At 43.6% G+C, this 17,809-nt stretch overlaps 1 protein-coding gene across 1 annotated transcript; it reads right to left on the reverse strand.

Moving 5' to 3' along the window:
* Positions 1–6,935: 6,935 nt before the first annotated feature.
* On the reverse strand, positions 6,936–17,143 carry b3gnt2b (UDP-GlcNAc:betaGal beta-1,3-N-acetylglucosaminyltransferase 2b). The gene is made up of 3 exons (XM_023842443.2): positions 16,650–17,143; positions 11,644–11,753; positions 6,936–10,307 (listed from the first exon to the last, which is right to left on the reverse strand). The coding sequence occupies exon 3, from the start codon at positions 10,287–10,289 to the stop codon at positions 9,096–9,098; it is 1,194 nt and encodes a 397-aa protein (XP_023698211.1). The 5' UTR covers positions 10,290–10,307; positions 11,644–11,753; positions 16,650–17,143; the 3' UTR covers positions 6,936–9,095.
* Between the last annotated feature and the right edge of the window lie 666 nt (positions 17,144–17,809).

Below are 17,809 nucleotides of genomic sequence, written 5' to 3' on the forward strand. Positions count from 1 at the left end.
ATCACTCAATAAAGGTTAATTTATAAATCACACTGGTACAACAAATTGGTTCCTATTTGGAAAAAAGTAGCTTTAAGAAGACCCTTCAGCATTTGTTTGAAGTGTGTGCACCATAATAAACGATGGCTTAAAGTCAATGAATTGGTCCTGCATTTTTAAACAGCTGGGGTTGGTCTTAAGAGTTCCTCTACCTTGTGCCCTGTGTTTCCTGGAATTAACGTCAGGGTCCCTGTTGGAAAATGCACAAATGAATTTACATTTATCGCTGTGGACAAGTTTGCAGAAAAGAAAGCTACAGTATTTTATCTCCTGAAAGTTGGGTCAGAGTTACAGGGGAAAGGATACAGCACCACCCCAACTACCATCTTTTAACAACACAGTGCATCAAAGAAGAATGTGTACTGGTCTTGTGGAGAACCATGGCAACCCATTAAGTACCAAAGTCAGATGCTGGGATCTATTATTGCATAAACCATAGCAGTCAGTTCTATAGTGCAGTGTAATTTGAAAATGGAAGTTGACAGGATTCTTCCAGGGTACCACTCTAATCTTTTGTGGGTGAAGACAGGCCAGTTTGACGTCTTGTTATTCATACCTTTGTTCTGCAATCAAAACAATCGGAGCTGCTTCACAAGACACACAGAAAGATGTATTTCACTCGTGGGGCTCCTGAAGGGTTGGGGAATTTCACACCCCCTCCCCCCCAACCCCTCCGTTGAAGGCGTTCAGAGAATTTCTGCGAGATTGACATACTTATGGAAATCATTCCAGAACTGCTGACCTATGAGAAGTGCCTTGTCATATTTTTCTGCCCACCGTGTAGAGGAAGGAGAAGGAAGTAGAGAAAACACAATCATTGGCACGCTGGGTCGATCACGGTTGCTTCATCCCTGTCTAAGCACGATGAGCGCATGGAGCAGGTCTTCGCATGGTTTGTTTTGGCTGTGTTTCTGCTCTGAACGGAGGAGAATGGAGAGTGGGGGGAGCATGAATGGTCCTGTGGTCTTCATGGGGAAGCTGTACAGGATGCTATCATTGCTCTTTCCATGGCTTGCAGGTGAAAAAATACATTCTGTGCTGCAAGTGAAGTACAGGTGACCCCAGTATCTTGTCCCACCATAACACCCAGCATGCCCCATCCAATAACGATCGTCACCACTTCTGAGCTACAGTCCCAGTCTCAGTCTAGAACCTTGGAGATGAAGCTGGAACTGATCCAAGGTTAAGGACTTCTCCTTGAAAGAAAGTGCAGTGTAGGAAGATACTGGCTCTTATCAGAACCAAAAGCTTTTCTAGTCATTTTCATGAGTGGTCAGCTTATGTGTTGAGTGTATAGAGAAGCTAAACCTCTCCCCTAATTCATCAAATCCATGCTAACCTGTTGAAGAACATTTTGTAGCACAATGCTGGCCTCGGTAATAGATGTATGCACTCATCTGCAGAGCTGTAAGCTCCTCCAGCATACAGACTGGACACTGACACATTAGAGAACATCAAAACTCAAATAAAATGGACCTGTTGAACCAGCTGAGATTACTACATAGAAACATAAAAACGTAATTAAAACTAAGTTCATGCAAATATTGGCAGAAGGGGGTGGGGGGCGGGCACTGAATTGCTAGCAGTAGAGATGACAGGTGTCCTCAATAGTATGATAGTTCTCAGGCGACCTCCTGTGTCATTAACCATTGCTTAAACACTGGATTATCAAAATTCAGATGAATGCATCCATGTCTTTAAGGCAGTGTTTCTCTATCCGGTCCTTGGGGATCCCAGACATTCCACATTTTTGCTCGATCTCAAGTCTCAGTATCAAAAACACAGACTCTGGGGGTCTCTCAGGACCGGGTTTAGAAACACCATCTGAAGGAACTCTCTGTTACAGTCTTACTGCCAACTGAAGACAACACTTTCATGCCAACCCAACGATAAAAAAGCTGTCCTTATTGGTCCTAGTGTTCAGGTACAGGCCACAGAGTGGTAGCTAGGTCAAAGCAAACCACTGGGGATGCTGTCATCAGCTGGGCTGGGGGGCTTTGCTGGACAACTTGCTGGGCAGGTTTCTATGGCTCCTGGGTGACGCAGAGTAACAGGAGTGGTCATTAATATTTGTAATTAAATCTGCACCAGCATCCCCCTACCAAAGGCCACAGCACATGAACACATAGGCACAGCGTAGGAAGTGAGTCAGCCACCCAGGCATGATAATCAATCACAGATCTATCCTACCAACATGCCAACATTTTTCATTCCTGCTTACTTCCTTTGCGGATAAAAATCCTCCATGCTGAGTGCTCTGTTAACCCCAGAGGTCCTAATATTCTCTCCTGAATAATTTAACCAACAGTATCAAAGGCAATATTGACCAAAAGTAGAGCTGTTGTTGAGGCCGTGTTCTTAATGCCATCCTGATATGGCCGCTCTCATGTTAATAGTGGCTCAGAAGAGATGTAAAGGGATATGTTGTTTTTCATCACAATGACAGTCTCGGTCCCAGACTTGTCTGGGAGGAGACCCACATGAGATATTGAAACCGTAGACCCACATCGTTCTCCCCAACTCCCGCCCACCTAACCAGCTGAATAGCGACTATCTGTGTTCCGCATGAAATAAGTAATAACATTTCAGTCAAAAACAAAACAGCCAGAGACAGCGAATCTTAGGTGGACAAGTCTTAACTGAGGCAGCACTGTCTGTCTTCAGGCCCGGCCTAGTTCTCTCCACACAAGACAGTTACTGTGGTAGAAGGTCCGGCTCTCCTGAAATAGGGGCAAAGTGAAAGGTAACAGTAAAAGCATACAAGCATAGTTCCATTCCATTGTTTTTACGGGGGGGGGGGGTTAAGTTGCCTGGCAACCAATTGACGGAATGAATCACTTCTCCACAATAAGCTTACTGATTGACCGAACAGAGCTGATTAGATATGTTGTCATTCAAATGAGGAACATGAAAAGAATACAGACGCGAGGAGTTTCTGTGGTGAGGAATTGTTTTTACATGCTTGTCAGTCACTCGGAGGGAGAACAATTCTTGTTGAATCATCGCACTTGAGGAGACATGGCACGGCGGTTTATTAGTGTATCTGTTACGTTATGGAACTGCGATACACCACATTTTAGATGTGATCGATGCGAGCATAATGAAGGAGCCACAGAAAAAGGGACTGTTTATGAACTAAATTAGTGTGTTAAGGGTTGAGCCAATGCTAATGGTTTTGAACAGTGCAGTTCTGTTCCGGTCAACAGCAAATGTGCAGTGTTCAGGTTATTTATCTATCTCCTTCAAGTCAAGTCAGTTTATTTAAATAGCACAGTTTAAATCTGCCACTTGTTGACCAAAAGTGCTTTAAACATCAAAAATGTTTAAAAAATGTACAGTGATTAATGGGTAATACAGAGACAAAAATACACAAAACACTACAACAAGAAGAGGCGGGTTTTTAGCCTGGATTTAAAACATTTGGGGGGGGGGGTGATCAAACATGGAGAGGGTTAGGGTTAGGGTTAGGGTTAGGGTTATGGTTAATCAATCAAAGCAGCAGCTTACTGGGTGACTTCATTAGTCGCTCATGGGAGTTTTACTTACACAAAAATGATTGGTTTGGAGAGATAACCATTCAGATTGTAGAGAAGGTTGGTCCAAGGACCTAGAGGAGGCAGGACCAACTAATCAGATGTATTGGTCCTGCCTCTTTTAGTTGCTTGGACCCACCTTCTCTACAATCTGATTGGTTATCTCTCCGAACCAATAATTTTTCCTTCTGCCCTCAGATCATTATTGTCTATGTAAAACACCCACAGGCTCGATGCTCTAGGGCGACAGTAGGGATGTATGAGGTTGTTGAGAACAGCTGGAGTTGGCCTGTTCAAAACCTCAAAAACGAGCAATAAAATTTTTAAAGTTAACTCCATAATTTATTGGTAACCAGTGTAACGATGCAAAAATTGGGGGGGGGGGGGGTGGGGGGTGGCATTTGTCTGGGCCCAATCAGCTCATCATACCCAACAGCTGTTGTTCCATTGTCAATGGCCTTGATGGTCAGGACAGCACCCAGTGCTGGGAGCCACGGCAACAGCTCACTGTTTAAACAGGACGTCAACATTCCTTTTCTTTACTGGAACCTGGGCACCAGCCAGAAGGTAGCTGCATGAGAGCCAACATAGCGAATGCAAAGTGCCACCTCGGCCCATCGTCTTTCAAAGACGAAGGCTGCAGTGATTCTGTCCTCCAACGGGCCTCTTTAAGCAGGTCTTCATGCACGTCAAGGAAGCAACAGAAACAGTCCCAGTCATACCCAGGCAGAGTCCCAGTCATCCCCAGGCAGAGTCCCAGTCATCCCCAGGCAGAGTCCCAGTCATCCCCAGGCAGAGTCCCAGTCATCCCCTGCATGCTCCATCTGCACAAATGAAATTTCAGACCTCAGCAAGGCACCGGCAAGTCAAATCGTGGAGAAAACGGGAACAGGGTATGTTGGCACTGCATCAGTCTAGAACACTCCGCCTGGCTTCTTTCTTTGTCGTTTTAGTGAAACACTCTCACCCCCAAACACCACCCCTCCCAAGGAAAACAGAAAACAAAGCGGAGACTGGACCCAGATGCGCAGGACCAAAGTCAGTGCGGTTCAAGGGATTTTCTACAGAGCCGACTTTCTGGATGCTGTGAAGAAAAGACGTGGAGAACCTTTCGAGTGTGCGTCACACTTTCAGATAAAAAAAAAATAAAATCTTCTATTGGCTTTATTGCTAAATACCAATGGGATGAGAAATAGGTTGTTTTGCACGGTGCTGGAGACCACAATGTGTTGCTTTTAACCTGAGATTTTCACTCAGATTTCGCCTGAGTTCCTCTCAGTCAACACTTACCATTATTATAACTCATTATTAATAGCATGGCTGCATTATTCATTTGATTCACTGGCAGCTCTGCCTTGGCGCTGGGCAGGGGTTGCAGGCAGAGCGCAGACGGGAGGGCCACAGAGTCCACCCGTCAAGGTGGTCCATGTGTTTGGAACGCAGGAAGCCTCATGCCTATTCAGGAGGGGTTTGGCCTTACGCTTTGTCACAGCGCCCCTTGGCCGGGAGAACGGGCACTCGAAGCATACCGCTCCCCAAAATCAGCCATAAATCAACCGATTTACCACGTGGCCCTGACCACATGTTTTTTTTAAATACAAGAAAAATACTGACGGAAACCAGTATCCAAGGGGAAATAAGATACAGAAAGATAAATGAGAAGGGCTTATTAAAACCAGTCCTGCTTGGTTCTTGGCCGGCTCCCTGAACTCCAACAGCATTTGTCATAATCTGACACCTACGGAATGAGATCCCTGGACTTTCATTTACATTTCAGAGCCTTAAAAAGCCAACAGCTAGAGAGGAATGGTGTGAAAGTGCTGTGAAGACCTCGCTCTTGTCACTCGCTGTTTGTGTGTCCCACTGTGATCCAGGGAGCATTATTTTATGCTACTGTGTACCTGTATATAGATGGTATGACGATAAAGCCCACTTGACTTGATTATTAACAATGACTGGTCCCCATCACTTTGCCCCGCACTGCGACAGCCAGTGTTTGCGCGCTGCCTACGTTGATGGTGATGCCGGAGTCATAACGAGCAACAACCTGCAGCAACTGGAGAATGTTTCAACAGTCACGCTATGCATCGTGGTCGCCCCCTGGTGGCAGACACTTTTCACAACAGCATAAAAAGACACATGGCGTTCAAACCACGTGACAGCAAATAAACCAGGACAGGCGGGCACACCTGTAAACGTACAAAAATTAAAGGATAAACATACATATAACAACTATTACAGGAAGATAGAGACACCTGAACGTTTCAGTCTCTTGTTAAAAATTTAATTGAGCACAATAAAACACATGTCCCACATAACTCATAAAAACTAGTAACAATAATTTAAAAATATCCATCCTTCAATTCTTCCAATGGCTTATCCAGTACAGGGTCATTCTGGGGTCCATAATACCAGGGTTTCAGAGGAGCTACAGGTGGGGGACAGGGGAGTAAGAAAGAGGTCTGGGGTATGATGGAGGCACGTGACTACAGTGTGACACAGTCCTGTAATCCAAATGCACCCCCTGCTGGCAACTCAAGGACAATAGCATTTGAGCAAAATCAAACCAGGACACCCAATGAAGGGAACATTTTCTGACAAATTATAACTGTCTGGAATGTAGGCACGCACAGCAGGCAAGAGGATTAAAAACAAACTTCCTCAGCGAAACATTTTTGTATTCAGTATAACAATCAAATGAAATCGAAATGCATTACCTTTTCTGTCCAATAGAGGTCACCAACACAAAGTGTAAGAGTGAGGTAATTGCACGTTCAGCAGCCACATCATTAGGTACACCTCTGCATTAACGCTAGCAGTCTGCTTCTCCAAACAGCCAATCATCTGGCTGCACCTGGATATATAAGGCACAGAGACAGGGTCGAGAAGCTCACTTACTGTTTGGCTAGACATGACGTGATTTTAAATGTGGCATTACCGTAGGTGCCAGACATGGTGGTTCCACCGTCTCAGAAACAGCCACGCTTGTTGGATTTTTACATACTACAGTGACTAGATTTTACAGAGTGATATAAAAAAAAATCCAGCGAAAGTTTTGCTGCCAGTAACACCTTGTTATTGAGATGTCAGAGGAGAACGGCCAGACGTGTTAAAGCTAATAGGACAAGCATAGATGTAAAAATAACAGTTTAAGTGGTTCTGAAGTGGGTCCTATCTTGGTATATAATTTACTAATTTAATACTGTATTTGTCTAAACCAGTGTTTCCCAACCCCGTCCTCTGGGACCCGCAGACAGTCCACCTTGAGCAGGCAGGGAGCAAAAATGTGGACTGTGTGTCGGTCCTTGAGGACTAGGGTGGGAAACACTGATAAACCCAGTGGAGTATGACGAAAACAACCAATTATATGGTAAAACACTTTTATTAATCCAAAATATAAAAACGAAACGCAAAATGCCCAACACACACACATCTTAAATACGTACAAAAAAATGCCAATACACAGGTCCTCTTTACACTTTGTTTAAATATGCATCCTGGCCGATCAGATCATAAGTAGACAGCGCTAAATGCAAGTGTAAATGAACACCAAGACACATTGTGATCCGATTACTCAAATCATTTGTCAAGGTGGTCTGGAGCACATCTGACCACATTTTTTGTAGTGTAAAGCCTAATGTGTCCTGATTCATCCTCGAGAAAGACGTCACACGTTGACCTTCTTGCGGAAGTGACATAGACAGTGATGGAGTCTGAAAACAAGTGGTCCCCTGGACACCTTGGAGAGGTATGATAGACCCACGTGTAAACATCGATGTGTCGCAGCTGTCTATTTGTGACCCGATCGTCCAAAGGCACATTTTAAAACCAAGTGTAAACAGTCACACAAACAGCAGGCACTTTGTAAAGGAATGTTTTCATAAGTCAGAGTGGAAATGGTGGAGGAATACTATAAGTGCAGAAACTAATGTGCTCATCGCAAGAAGAATTCTGGGTAGAAAGTTGAGAAGCCCAAGTACAATGAAGGTTCATGACAAAGAGCAGGTAGGAAATAAGGCCATACTCCTTTTCATGTAAAAACAAAATCCAAAACAGAGAGGATAAATAACAAAACAATAATAATACAGCAACGTGATTATAACTAAGGTCTCTGGGAATCTCTTATTCATAACCCCACAACTGCAATTCAGGCTTAACTAATTACTCATTGGTCCAGCAACAACAAAGAACATCACAGATGGACGGTTAGCCAGACAGAACTTATTACAGAACAGAATTAATTTTACTCTGTGCAAAAAAAATGTAGTGACTAACACAAAATCACAAAATCAATTTTTTTCCTCTAGCAGATGCTGCAATGTTACTAAGTCCATTACTAAATTGACTTGGACCTGTCCAGCAGGTTTTGGCCAATCCCAACCTTTTCCCCCAAGTGCAGATCCAATCACCTTTCAACTCTTGAGCAAACAGCAGGAGTAGTAGTCACACGGTGCAATGAAAACTGCTGAGGCACCCATGCATACAATCATGCATGCGCACACAATTTACATTGATATTTTCCTAAAACAGCACAGCATGCTAAAGCAGCATTCCATTTATGGAATCTGAAACAGAAAATGTATACAGTATACAGAGATACATTCATAAGCCAATTACCTCAAATACACTACTTTTTAATTGGAAGCCAGAAAATTTTCTAAAACGGCAGCCCTGCAGTTCCTGTATTCATGTAGGCCGCACAGCCTAATGAGTATTTAATTCACTCTCATTCCAAATGGATTTTAAATGGCATCTCCATCCGCAGTGTAACTTGGCAATGTGGAGACAGATGGTTAATACTGATGTTCTGTTAAACATCCAGCAGTGAAAGAGGTCCAGAGCATCTCCACAGCTCAAAAGGGGTCCAGGCGAAAACCAGTGTTACATTAAAACAGGCACTGAATAAAAACGTGGGGGAAAAACGGCTTAGATGTGAACTATTTTAATGGTCAGATAGGAAAAACAAAAGAGAAATACCCTGAGGGTTTTTTTCAGGACAGGATTGGGGGAAACTATACACTGAAACTTTCAGCAAGTAAGATGGGGGTAGTTCCTGTTCCTGGGGTGAAATCAATCATTCAGAAACCATGGAGTGACCTGCGTCAGACAAGGCACCAGTGGGGGGGTGGGGGGTTTACATGTTCCAAAGCTAATCCATTCTGTATGGAAATCCCAAGTCAATATATGACCCACATACTAAAAAATCTCTGTTCTTTTATAAGTTCTTTAAAAGTCAAGTAATAACACTTCAAAAGACCCGTTTTGAAGTTTTCACGTGGATCATACAGTAGGATTAAACTCTAGAAGAAGATTAAGGTCACTTTTAGCGCAGCTTACAATGGAAAGGACCACAGCTGTCCTAATAAATAATAATATTTAAGTGCTAATTATTGTTATATCCATAATTAATATATTATTACGAGAACTACCATTGTGATGATGATCATCATGATAAAAGCTGCCAATATACGCCAAACACTCATAGACTAAACAAAAACAGGCAACATGGTGATATGCTGATATTCACTGACAGGTCAGCTTTGGGTCTCTAAGCCACTTCCAGATCCGGATCATCTGTTGTGGAGTCCGGCTATGCACCAGCATCAGGCTTCGGTAGGCACAGGGGTTTTCTCGGTACTTCTCCTGAATGTCGAAGGTCTTAAAGCCCTGGTGCTTCACAGGAGACAGGCCCAGCTTACGTAGGCACATGCCCGTGTAAACATCATCGATGGGGTAAAGGGATACCAAGCGGGAAATGTTACGTAGGCGTAGCGCCAGGTCCCCCGAGTAGAGGAAGCCCCCACCCCCGGCATATGGTGGATACGACCCAACAAACATGCTCTCGGGGATGTAGTACTTGACCCTCTTGTCTCGATGTGGCCCAGCATTCATAATCACGTCGCCAACAAACAGGTCTTTGGCTCTGGCCGGAGTCAGGGTGTTGAGGAAGTTAAGGACGCGAGGGGTGTTGACGAAGACATCGTCGTCCCCCTTGAAGACGAATCTCGCCTCGGGGCAGCGCCGTCCGAACCAGTCCAGAAAGAGCACCTCCTTGACGGTCAGGTTAAAGAAAGAGTCCCGGTAGTCCCAAATCAGGAGGTCCTTGTGCCGGGAACTCTCATACATCAGCATGTCTGAGAGTTGAGGGAAGTAGTCCACCTCTGTGGCATTACCCAGGAGAAACACCGTGGCAACTGTATAGTTGGCCATTTGGCCTGCTCGCCCCCAGGATTCCCTGATTGCCTGTCGCCGGTCAAAGTGTGGTGCCAGGGACTTGATTGCCAGCAACAAGAAAGGCTTATCTTTGCATATATGTGGCTGATCCACTACCATGGGGTACAACCTACATTTCATGTACATCAAGAAGTCCTTGAAGCGTTGCGGTAGGGAGTTGTAGTCTTTTATCTTGGTAGCTACACTTAAGTCTGGGGCACATGGTGCTAAGGAGGCGGTGTTGTTGACGGAGTCGTGCAGAGTGTTGCCGGAAGAATTATCCACCAGCAGGATGGGGTTGTGGGAGTCATCCAGCTTCCGTTGCTCCTGGTTCCAGTAGGCTCCACTGGGCACGGCTGGCCCCCAGAACTTCTCGCTGGGCACGAGCAGCTTGGCGGGATGTTTCTTGTCTTGGCCGCTGTTCCGCGACACGCTGACCATGACGAAGATTAACACGTTTACCATCAGCATCAGACCCAAGAGCCTCAGCGTGCAGCACTGCATGGCGTCCCCTTGCACGACCTGAGCAACGACAGAGAGGTTAATGGCAGGGATCTCAAAGTCATATAATCCGGGGGGCGTCTGGCTGGGGGGGGGGGGGCCTTCAGCTTGAGCAAACTTTGAGCAAATTTCGCCACCTCCCATTTGATCTATTATTCTCTGTGGAAACCAATCAATTGATCAGTGAGCAGTATTTAGTGATTCAAAAACACGTACTTTGAGACACGTATTGTGAGGTCCCTGAAATAAAAGGACAGTTCACCCCAAATAATTTTTTTTTTTTTTGAGATATGCTGTAGGGCTATTTATCCATCCTGATTGTTGTGGTGAGAATTGCCTACTTTTGGAAATATCGGGCATAGGTATATGAGTCTTCTGGCTAATAAAATGAGATTGAATGGCATTCTTTATGTGGTTATTAAAGCACCAAAAATACATCTGAAAAATTCAGCAGCGATGTCTCCTACCAGAAATCATGACAGAGTTACTCAAGATAATCCACAGAATTTGTAGTGAGCAGTTCGATGTAGGAACTATTTTCTTTCTACCGAGCTCCACACACCAACCGTATCACTGTGCAGAAGTTGTCTAGCCTCTTGATGGCAGTAGTGAGCACAAAAAGGAGTAATGTGCTCAGGATTAATATTACACAAATGGCTACCTTGAGTGGCCAAAGCAGTGTTTTCAGATTAATATGCGGCTCTGTGAAAACTTCACTGCACTTCCCCATTTCCAGCAGCCTCATGACACCAATTACTGCCCTATGTCTGACGAGAAGCAAACCTACAAGCCAATTTTACATGAGAGAAAAAAAAAAACAAATGCAACAAAATTGACATGACATGTAACTATGTCACTGGTTGTGGTAGCAATAATACTGTAGTCCTTTAAAAAAACGATGAGATATATTACATGTATACAAAACAAAACCTCAAACGTTTGTTCAGGTAAGACGATAAAAATAAGCTCTAAACAAGCTTCAAAACTCCATTAAACCTACTGACCAATCAGAGTGACGCGTAGTTGAGGGGCGGAGAGAGTCCGTCTGTTTTTGCCAGCATGAGATAATGAAGCAAGTTTTCAGTTTGTAAATACGCCTGAAGGGTGATATATCAAAGCTCTCTTTGAAAAGGGACTGTTTGGTCTGCTGTAGCTGGACCAGAGCTGCAAGCTACGCTGGAACTACTCAACGAATGAGAAGAGAAAACGAACCAGCAACCCACAGGACAGTTTTTAATAACAACAAAAAAAAAACTGGTTTGTGTGAACCTTCATATATATAAACAGATGTTCCATTCATACTCAGTCAAATGTGAAATGGGGTCCAATGTGGGCAAACTGGCCCTCTGGTCCTTACCTACTGGCTGTAAATACGGCACAGGTCACCAATGCTGTAATAGCAGACCTCCCAGTTCCGTTCCACAAGGACTTTACCCCATCCTATTCGCCTGGGGGGCCAACAGCAACCTGGGGGGAGAAGGGGATGACGTCAGTGGCGGACAGAAGGCTCGGGTGGGAGACTGGCTTTATTTACATTTGCAGACCACCCTGAACACCACAAAGGAGAGACCAGCAGCAGTATCCACATTCAGCTCAACTTAGACGCAAGTCTGTTAAGGTGCTTATGGGGGGGGGGGCTTATTATGGTAATTTGTGGGCTGACTCACAATAGAAGGAAAGTGTGGCAGTGAGAAATATTTTTACCAAAAAAGCTTTGTGGTGCTGTGGATGGGAGGGGGGCGCTCAGGGAGAGGCCCTGATAGGCTTCTACATAGACCACCCCCCAGGAAAAACAAAAAGAGAAAAAAAACTTCAAAGCTGGGAAACATGATTGAGTCTGTAGATTAGCAGCGGAGGATTAAACATGTCTGGGCCTTCTGCGCTCCCTGACGAGATCAGAGCGTGGAGGTCTGGCAAAGCGGGGAAGGAATGTTCATTTCCAGAAAGTTTAGGAAAGCAGACGGCTTTGGTCGCACTGGCTGGATGCTGTGGACCCAGATTTGGGTGCATTCCAGTCAGCCACCTAATGTGTGCTCAGTGACACGTGTTCTGTCTGTGGCTATTTGCATATCCTTCCCCGATCGCGCCATCCATGAATGGTCCCGCTTCCTGCATCTTTTGTCTCTCACTGCACTGCTGTTAGTCCTATTGTCCCCCATGCACCTGTCCCCTCTTCTGCAAATGTGGCATAATTTTACCGTATTCCTCAGAACAAATGGGACAATAAAACTTGAAACTTGAGCTTCAAGTGAATCACCTTAAATGTGAACCAGATATATCTTTTTCTTTATCTTTCTAATTTAGGGGTGTCAAACATTTCAGTTAATGAGCTACGTTGGCCCCAATTCAGTCTCGTGGGCGGGACTGAGAAAATTGATATGTCCGAGGAATACTTCTTAACATTTGTTTTTCCTGGTTTATTTCAGGCGTAGCACGGTAAAGAACATTCTGAATGCAGAAATGGGAAAAATCACCTAAAATATTCAATAGACCTAAACACCATATGGAAAAAAAATCATTTTCAAAATATGAATGATTTCCCCCTCACAAGCTACCTTCTCAATTACAGAACATCATTGGTGCTTAAATATTACTGGTATAATGCAGGATGAACAATATCTCGTCATAAACTGTAACTGTGCTAGTAAAAGAGCCAGTTTAATTTCTCGCCAGGAGAACATTTTAAAGTGGATTTGAGAAAGCACTTCTTTACACAGCGTGTAGTTAGAGTATGGAAAATTCTCCCTGCCACAGTAGTGCAAGCTGAAACCTTGGGTTCCCTTAAATCAGAGCTAGATCAGACTTACGGTGACGCATGACACGTACACTGGGAAAAGCTGCTGTAATAGCTTTAGCAGGTGAAGAAATATATTTTCACCCCCCCCCCCATTACTGGTGGATTTGCCTAATTGTTAGCCCCTGTGGTCACCAAAGCATGCATGGAACTGTCTAAACTGTATAAAAGTTTTTCCCTTCCATCCCTGGTGAGTGATAGGCTTCACCAACCAAGTACAAACACAGAGACAGCATATTCAGCTGGGCAGTCTGATACCTCTTTCTCCATTTGTGGTTTTGGAAACCAGTAGGACTGGGCCAGACTACCCAGACACGGCTAAGCTGTCAAAGTACTGTTAATTAACCACAGGCTTACATTTCTGCTTTTCTAATTTCATCCATCATGGGTTGCCATCAATAGTCAACACAAAACTTCATAAAATATCCAGCACGAGGCAATATGAGTCAGAAGAAGGGATGGAGGTCTCAACCTCTCACTGCATCACACTGCGATTCCCAGAAAACAGCCTGTCAGCTGAGTTTTTTTTTCTTCTTCCTTAGACAGGAAGCTTGTACATTTTGTGTAGGCTCGGTACAACCTAAAAGCTGCTGGTAGGGCGGGACAAAGGAAGTGCGATTGTTTTAAGACTGACAGGTGATCAACAGAGTTGATTCACTGCTTGCCAACTGATTGAGGGGGGAGGGGGGCAGCTGCAACAGCCGCATTAACAGACATGCAGCAATGATGCATCTGTCTAGGAGGCAGCTGTCACATGACTTTTTGTTTGCATAAAACCCATGGGGGGGGGGGGCATTGTGTGACTGGGATTTTAGAACAAAAAGTTTGGCATGGTTCATTAATCTAAGGTAAAATAAGGGGAGCTGAGGCAGAGTAATTGACAACAATTTCATGTAAATATTACCCTTGGTAGGAATAATCTCCACCACCATCTATAATGGTTCTGAGCTGGGCGGTAAGGTACACCACTGTGTGCTAAGGCTAACAGTGCTAAGCCCTAATAGATCTGTGGCACTCCGTGGAGATTTCCGACAACAACAGCTCCTCGTTATTGGACATTCCAGATCTCCTGCTTTGCTGGCCAAAATGTCCTCAGGCTTCGGCAGAAGAAAAACTGCTAAAGTAAAAACAAAAAATATAAAGGGCCGTAAGTTCAAGGAAGGAGTAGTCAAGAGTTTGGTGACCTGACACGCTCAGCACTGCATGGCGAACAGATCTAAGGAAGCTCCTATTAGATGGAGTTAATGGTGAAAGAGGAAGTTTGCTGCCGTGATCACGACAGAACAAACTCTAACCCCAAATAATGGGGTTTAAAAGTGTTTGAGGAACGCCCACATCTCATTTCCCTTCCTGTTTGGAAGATATGACTGACCTGTGAATCAACACTGCTAAACCATGCAGTTAATAGTTACGAAGGATGCGGAAAGAGTCACTGCAGACTCAAGCAAACTTGCATGACTGAGCATCATTTTTTTATGGCTTGTGCGGCTCTGAAGAGATTTAGAATGATGTCCAGCATGAATTTTAGCAGTTAAGAGAAAATGTCTGATACCTATGTTTAAAGCGAGTTCAAAGCCCAAACGGAGGCCTTCAACATGACATTTTTCACTGTCCTGAAGGGGCCAGGATGCCCTCAAGCCCTAACCCAATCGACTGCATAAAGCACTTGGTCCTGTTCACATGCTCTCAGTGTGGCCTGGCACCACCTCTTGTTTGAAACACCAGAGATATGTAAATTTATCTGGCAACTTAACTCGCAGCCAGGTTCCAGTAGATAAACCCCTACAGCCCAGTCTCGGAAGGCACTGACCCCTAAAGGATCAGACTCAAGAGCTCCAGGAGGCCCTGTTAAAATCAATCATGTTATGGCAATAACATAGTCATAATACCTGACAGCCACAATAATTAGACAGGTATTAACAAAATTCAAAATTCAAAATTTTATAATGACAAAAAAGTTGCCATATCTAAGTCGGCTATAGGAACAGGCACCAGATGACTGTCAGAAACTCGGAGGGTGTCTCACGAGACATGCGGGCGCCTGGGGGGCGACAGAGCGTGACTTCAGGCAGGAGGCCCATGACGTCATGCTCTGGGTAAAACCTGCCAGACATCGGAGCATGGACACTGCTCGATCCATGGCTCGAGACGAACCACCTCGTTTACTAACATTTCTTTGAAAGCATAACACTCATGTCTAGTTATCTGGTCAATACAATTAGTCATTTGTAGCATATACTTGGAACATTTTCAGACCATGATGCTCAATAAATATCCATCCATCCATCTATCCATCCATCCTCTGCAGACCGCAAGGTTATCCTGTCGTTATGTAAAATATTTAAATCTGAATGTTTAGATCAGCTGAATTTTCCAGGCAAACTTATTCCTTCTGTCGTCAGAATACCATTTTGTAAAAAGTTTAATAAACACTTAAAACACATCTTATACTCCCAGACAATAAACGCATCTCTCCGTTCTAATAGCCTACTAGGTCACGCAGGGTTGGCACGAACAAGGTAGCCTATTTGGTGCTTTTAAAGAACTGACTTTTAACATCTCATAAACTCATGAATTGTTTTGCGGACACATTCTTAGAAAAAAAAAGCATCTTGACTAATATACTTTCCAAGATCCAATATAGCGCCTTACGGTATTAATGAGCAATCATTCACGTGCAGCCCTAATCAGAGTGCAAGCATTTTAACGCACCGCTCCTGGTTTAAGGATGAGCGATACCACTATCTTTTCGGTCCGATTTAATCCGATATTAAGGTAGGAAGCCCCAATTTCGATACCGAAATTCGATGTCTGGCTATTTAAGTCAGGCTACCAAGTAAAAAAAAAAATCGATATATTAATTTCAGAATAGTTACTCAAAATGAAACCTTCACACTGAAAGAATCGATATTTCAGTATCGATCCGCACATCCTTAATTTATTCACCACCAGAAAGGTTTTAGAAAAAAGAAACTGGTATTTTTAAAATGGTTTCAGTTGCTAAGGCTTTAAATTACAACCTGATAGAGAATCCGATCTTCGAATTGTTTTCTGTGCTGCATTTAGTCGAAGCTTACAATATATTATATGTCTTTTTTCATTTTAAACAATACGAATTATCCTGAAATCACTTAAATCATTCAATCGGCTACAGTAAAAACATCGATTAGCATTTATTATTATTTCGTAAAAAACTTCAAATGACAGTACTTCCCCTAACATTATTCCCTTAATTTGCTCCATACATGACTTTTTAAGGGAATTATTAATTTCCTGTTGTGTTGAAAAGTCCCAGTGACTATTGTTCCTTAGTTACAGGTCTAACCGTTGAAAGTTTTTCTTATGCTACATCTTGTGTCGTCTCTTTACACAGCAGAAAGCAGACTTTGTATCTCTCCCCTCCGAAATAACAAATTATACTGAAACATACGTTTTCAGCCAGGGATCCGCAAAAAAACACTGTAGTACTTGTTTGAAAGAGCAACGAAACTGTACGTGAATAGCACAACTGTCGCTGTTCAGTTATAAGACGCGTTCGAAATGGCTATAAAATAAATAATGTCAAATACCTTGAGAGTTTCGGTCAATTATTCCGCTTGAAAACAGCCAAGGCGACACCGTCTTACGCCGCTCTGCTCCGTTCGCCGTGCGCCGCGGAAAACGCCCCTCCTAAGTATGACGTGAGCCTAAATTTTAGTTTTTGGAAGGGCGGGTATCTGTGTCTTTTTCAGTTATACTGCCCATGGAGTTTTATCGTTTCGTAATGCTATCCTGTCCTATAAGGATTCTTTGATAGGGACCTAACGGTCTGTACTTAAGATTAAACATAAACGAAGCATCAAAGACAATCAGCACAGAACGTGTAGTGCCATAAACTGCGATCCATGAGTAATTCAGTTAAATGTTAATTTGCTTTCCTGCCTGAAGAAGGCGTGTATTGAGGGACTCTCATTCCCGAAGTATGAATTGCAAGTTAAAAAGGATTAGAGCATTATAAGATTGTAATTGTACGCCCTATAATACCATTTTGGCGCATCTAAAGCTAAACTGTCCGTTGAACATGACCAACAGGATTGTTTGAAATGTAATGGAATAATATAGTCACAGAATTCTCCAGATGAAGACGTATCCCACCAACGATCTGACGGTCCTTTGTTCTGTTTTTGGCACCTGCTGTAGAATTTTCATAATTGGTTTAAATCTGGTAAAAAAATTCTAAACAGGGATCTTTTTGTTTGTTTTATTAGAAACAGCACCTGCCTGGCTGGCTGCGTATTACAGTACAATGAAAGCCAGCTCGGTAAGTTACTGGGCATTAAGTCTGACAGATGACACGCAGATATGATACAGAGGTTTGGCCAGTTAGTCATAACTCCTTGAAAAAACTCCAATGTCTCTGAATTCACCACTTGAACCAGAAGTATTGGGGGAGATTATAAAGAACAGATAGGGAACTTCTGAGATTTGATACCATGGAAGCTCTTTGAAAGGGTCCAGTCGCTGTCTTAGGAGGTTTTTAGTGTCGGATAGGGAGTTCCCTGACAATTACGCTGTGATTTCACATTCATGTTGGCACTCTTTCATGTCAGTTGGCAATGACATTATTTGTAAAGGAAACTTTTTTCCACTCTTACTTTCAGTGTATTCTGAATGTTCTGTATGTACATCAAAGTTGCCTAACCCACCTTTTTCTCACAGCGGTGATGTGCGTCTCCATCATGTGTGTCTG

This window comes from Paramormyrops kingsleyae, chromosome 3 (assembly GCF_048594095.1).
Source record: "Paramormyrops kingsleyae isolate MSU_618 chromosome 3, PKINGS_0.4, whole genome shotgun sequence".
NCBI lineage: Eukaryota > Metazoa > Chordata > Actinopteri > Osteoglossiformes > Mormyridae > Paramormyrops > Paramormyrops kingsleyae.

What these genes read in the sequence shown, in the direction of transcription:
- b3gnt2b (XM_023842443.2), bottom strand. Translation starts at nt 10,289, where the DNA reads ATGCAGTGCTGCACGCTGAGGCTCTTGGGTCTGATGCTGATGGTAAAC.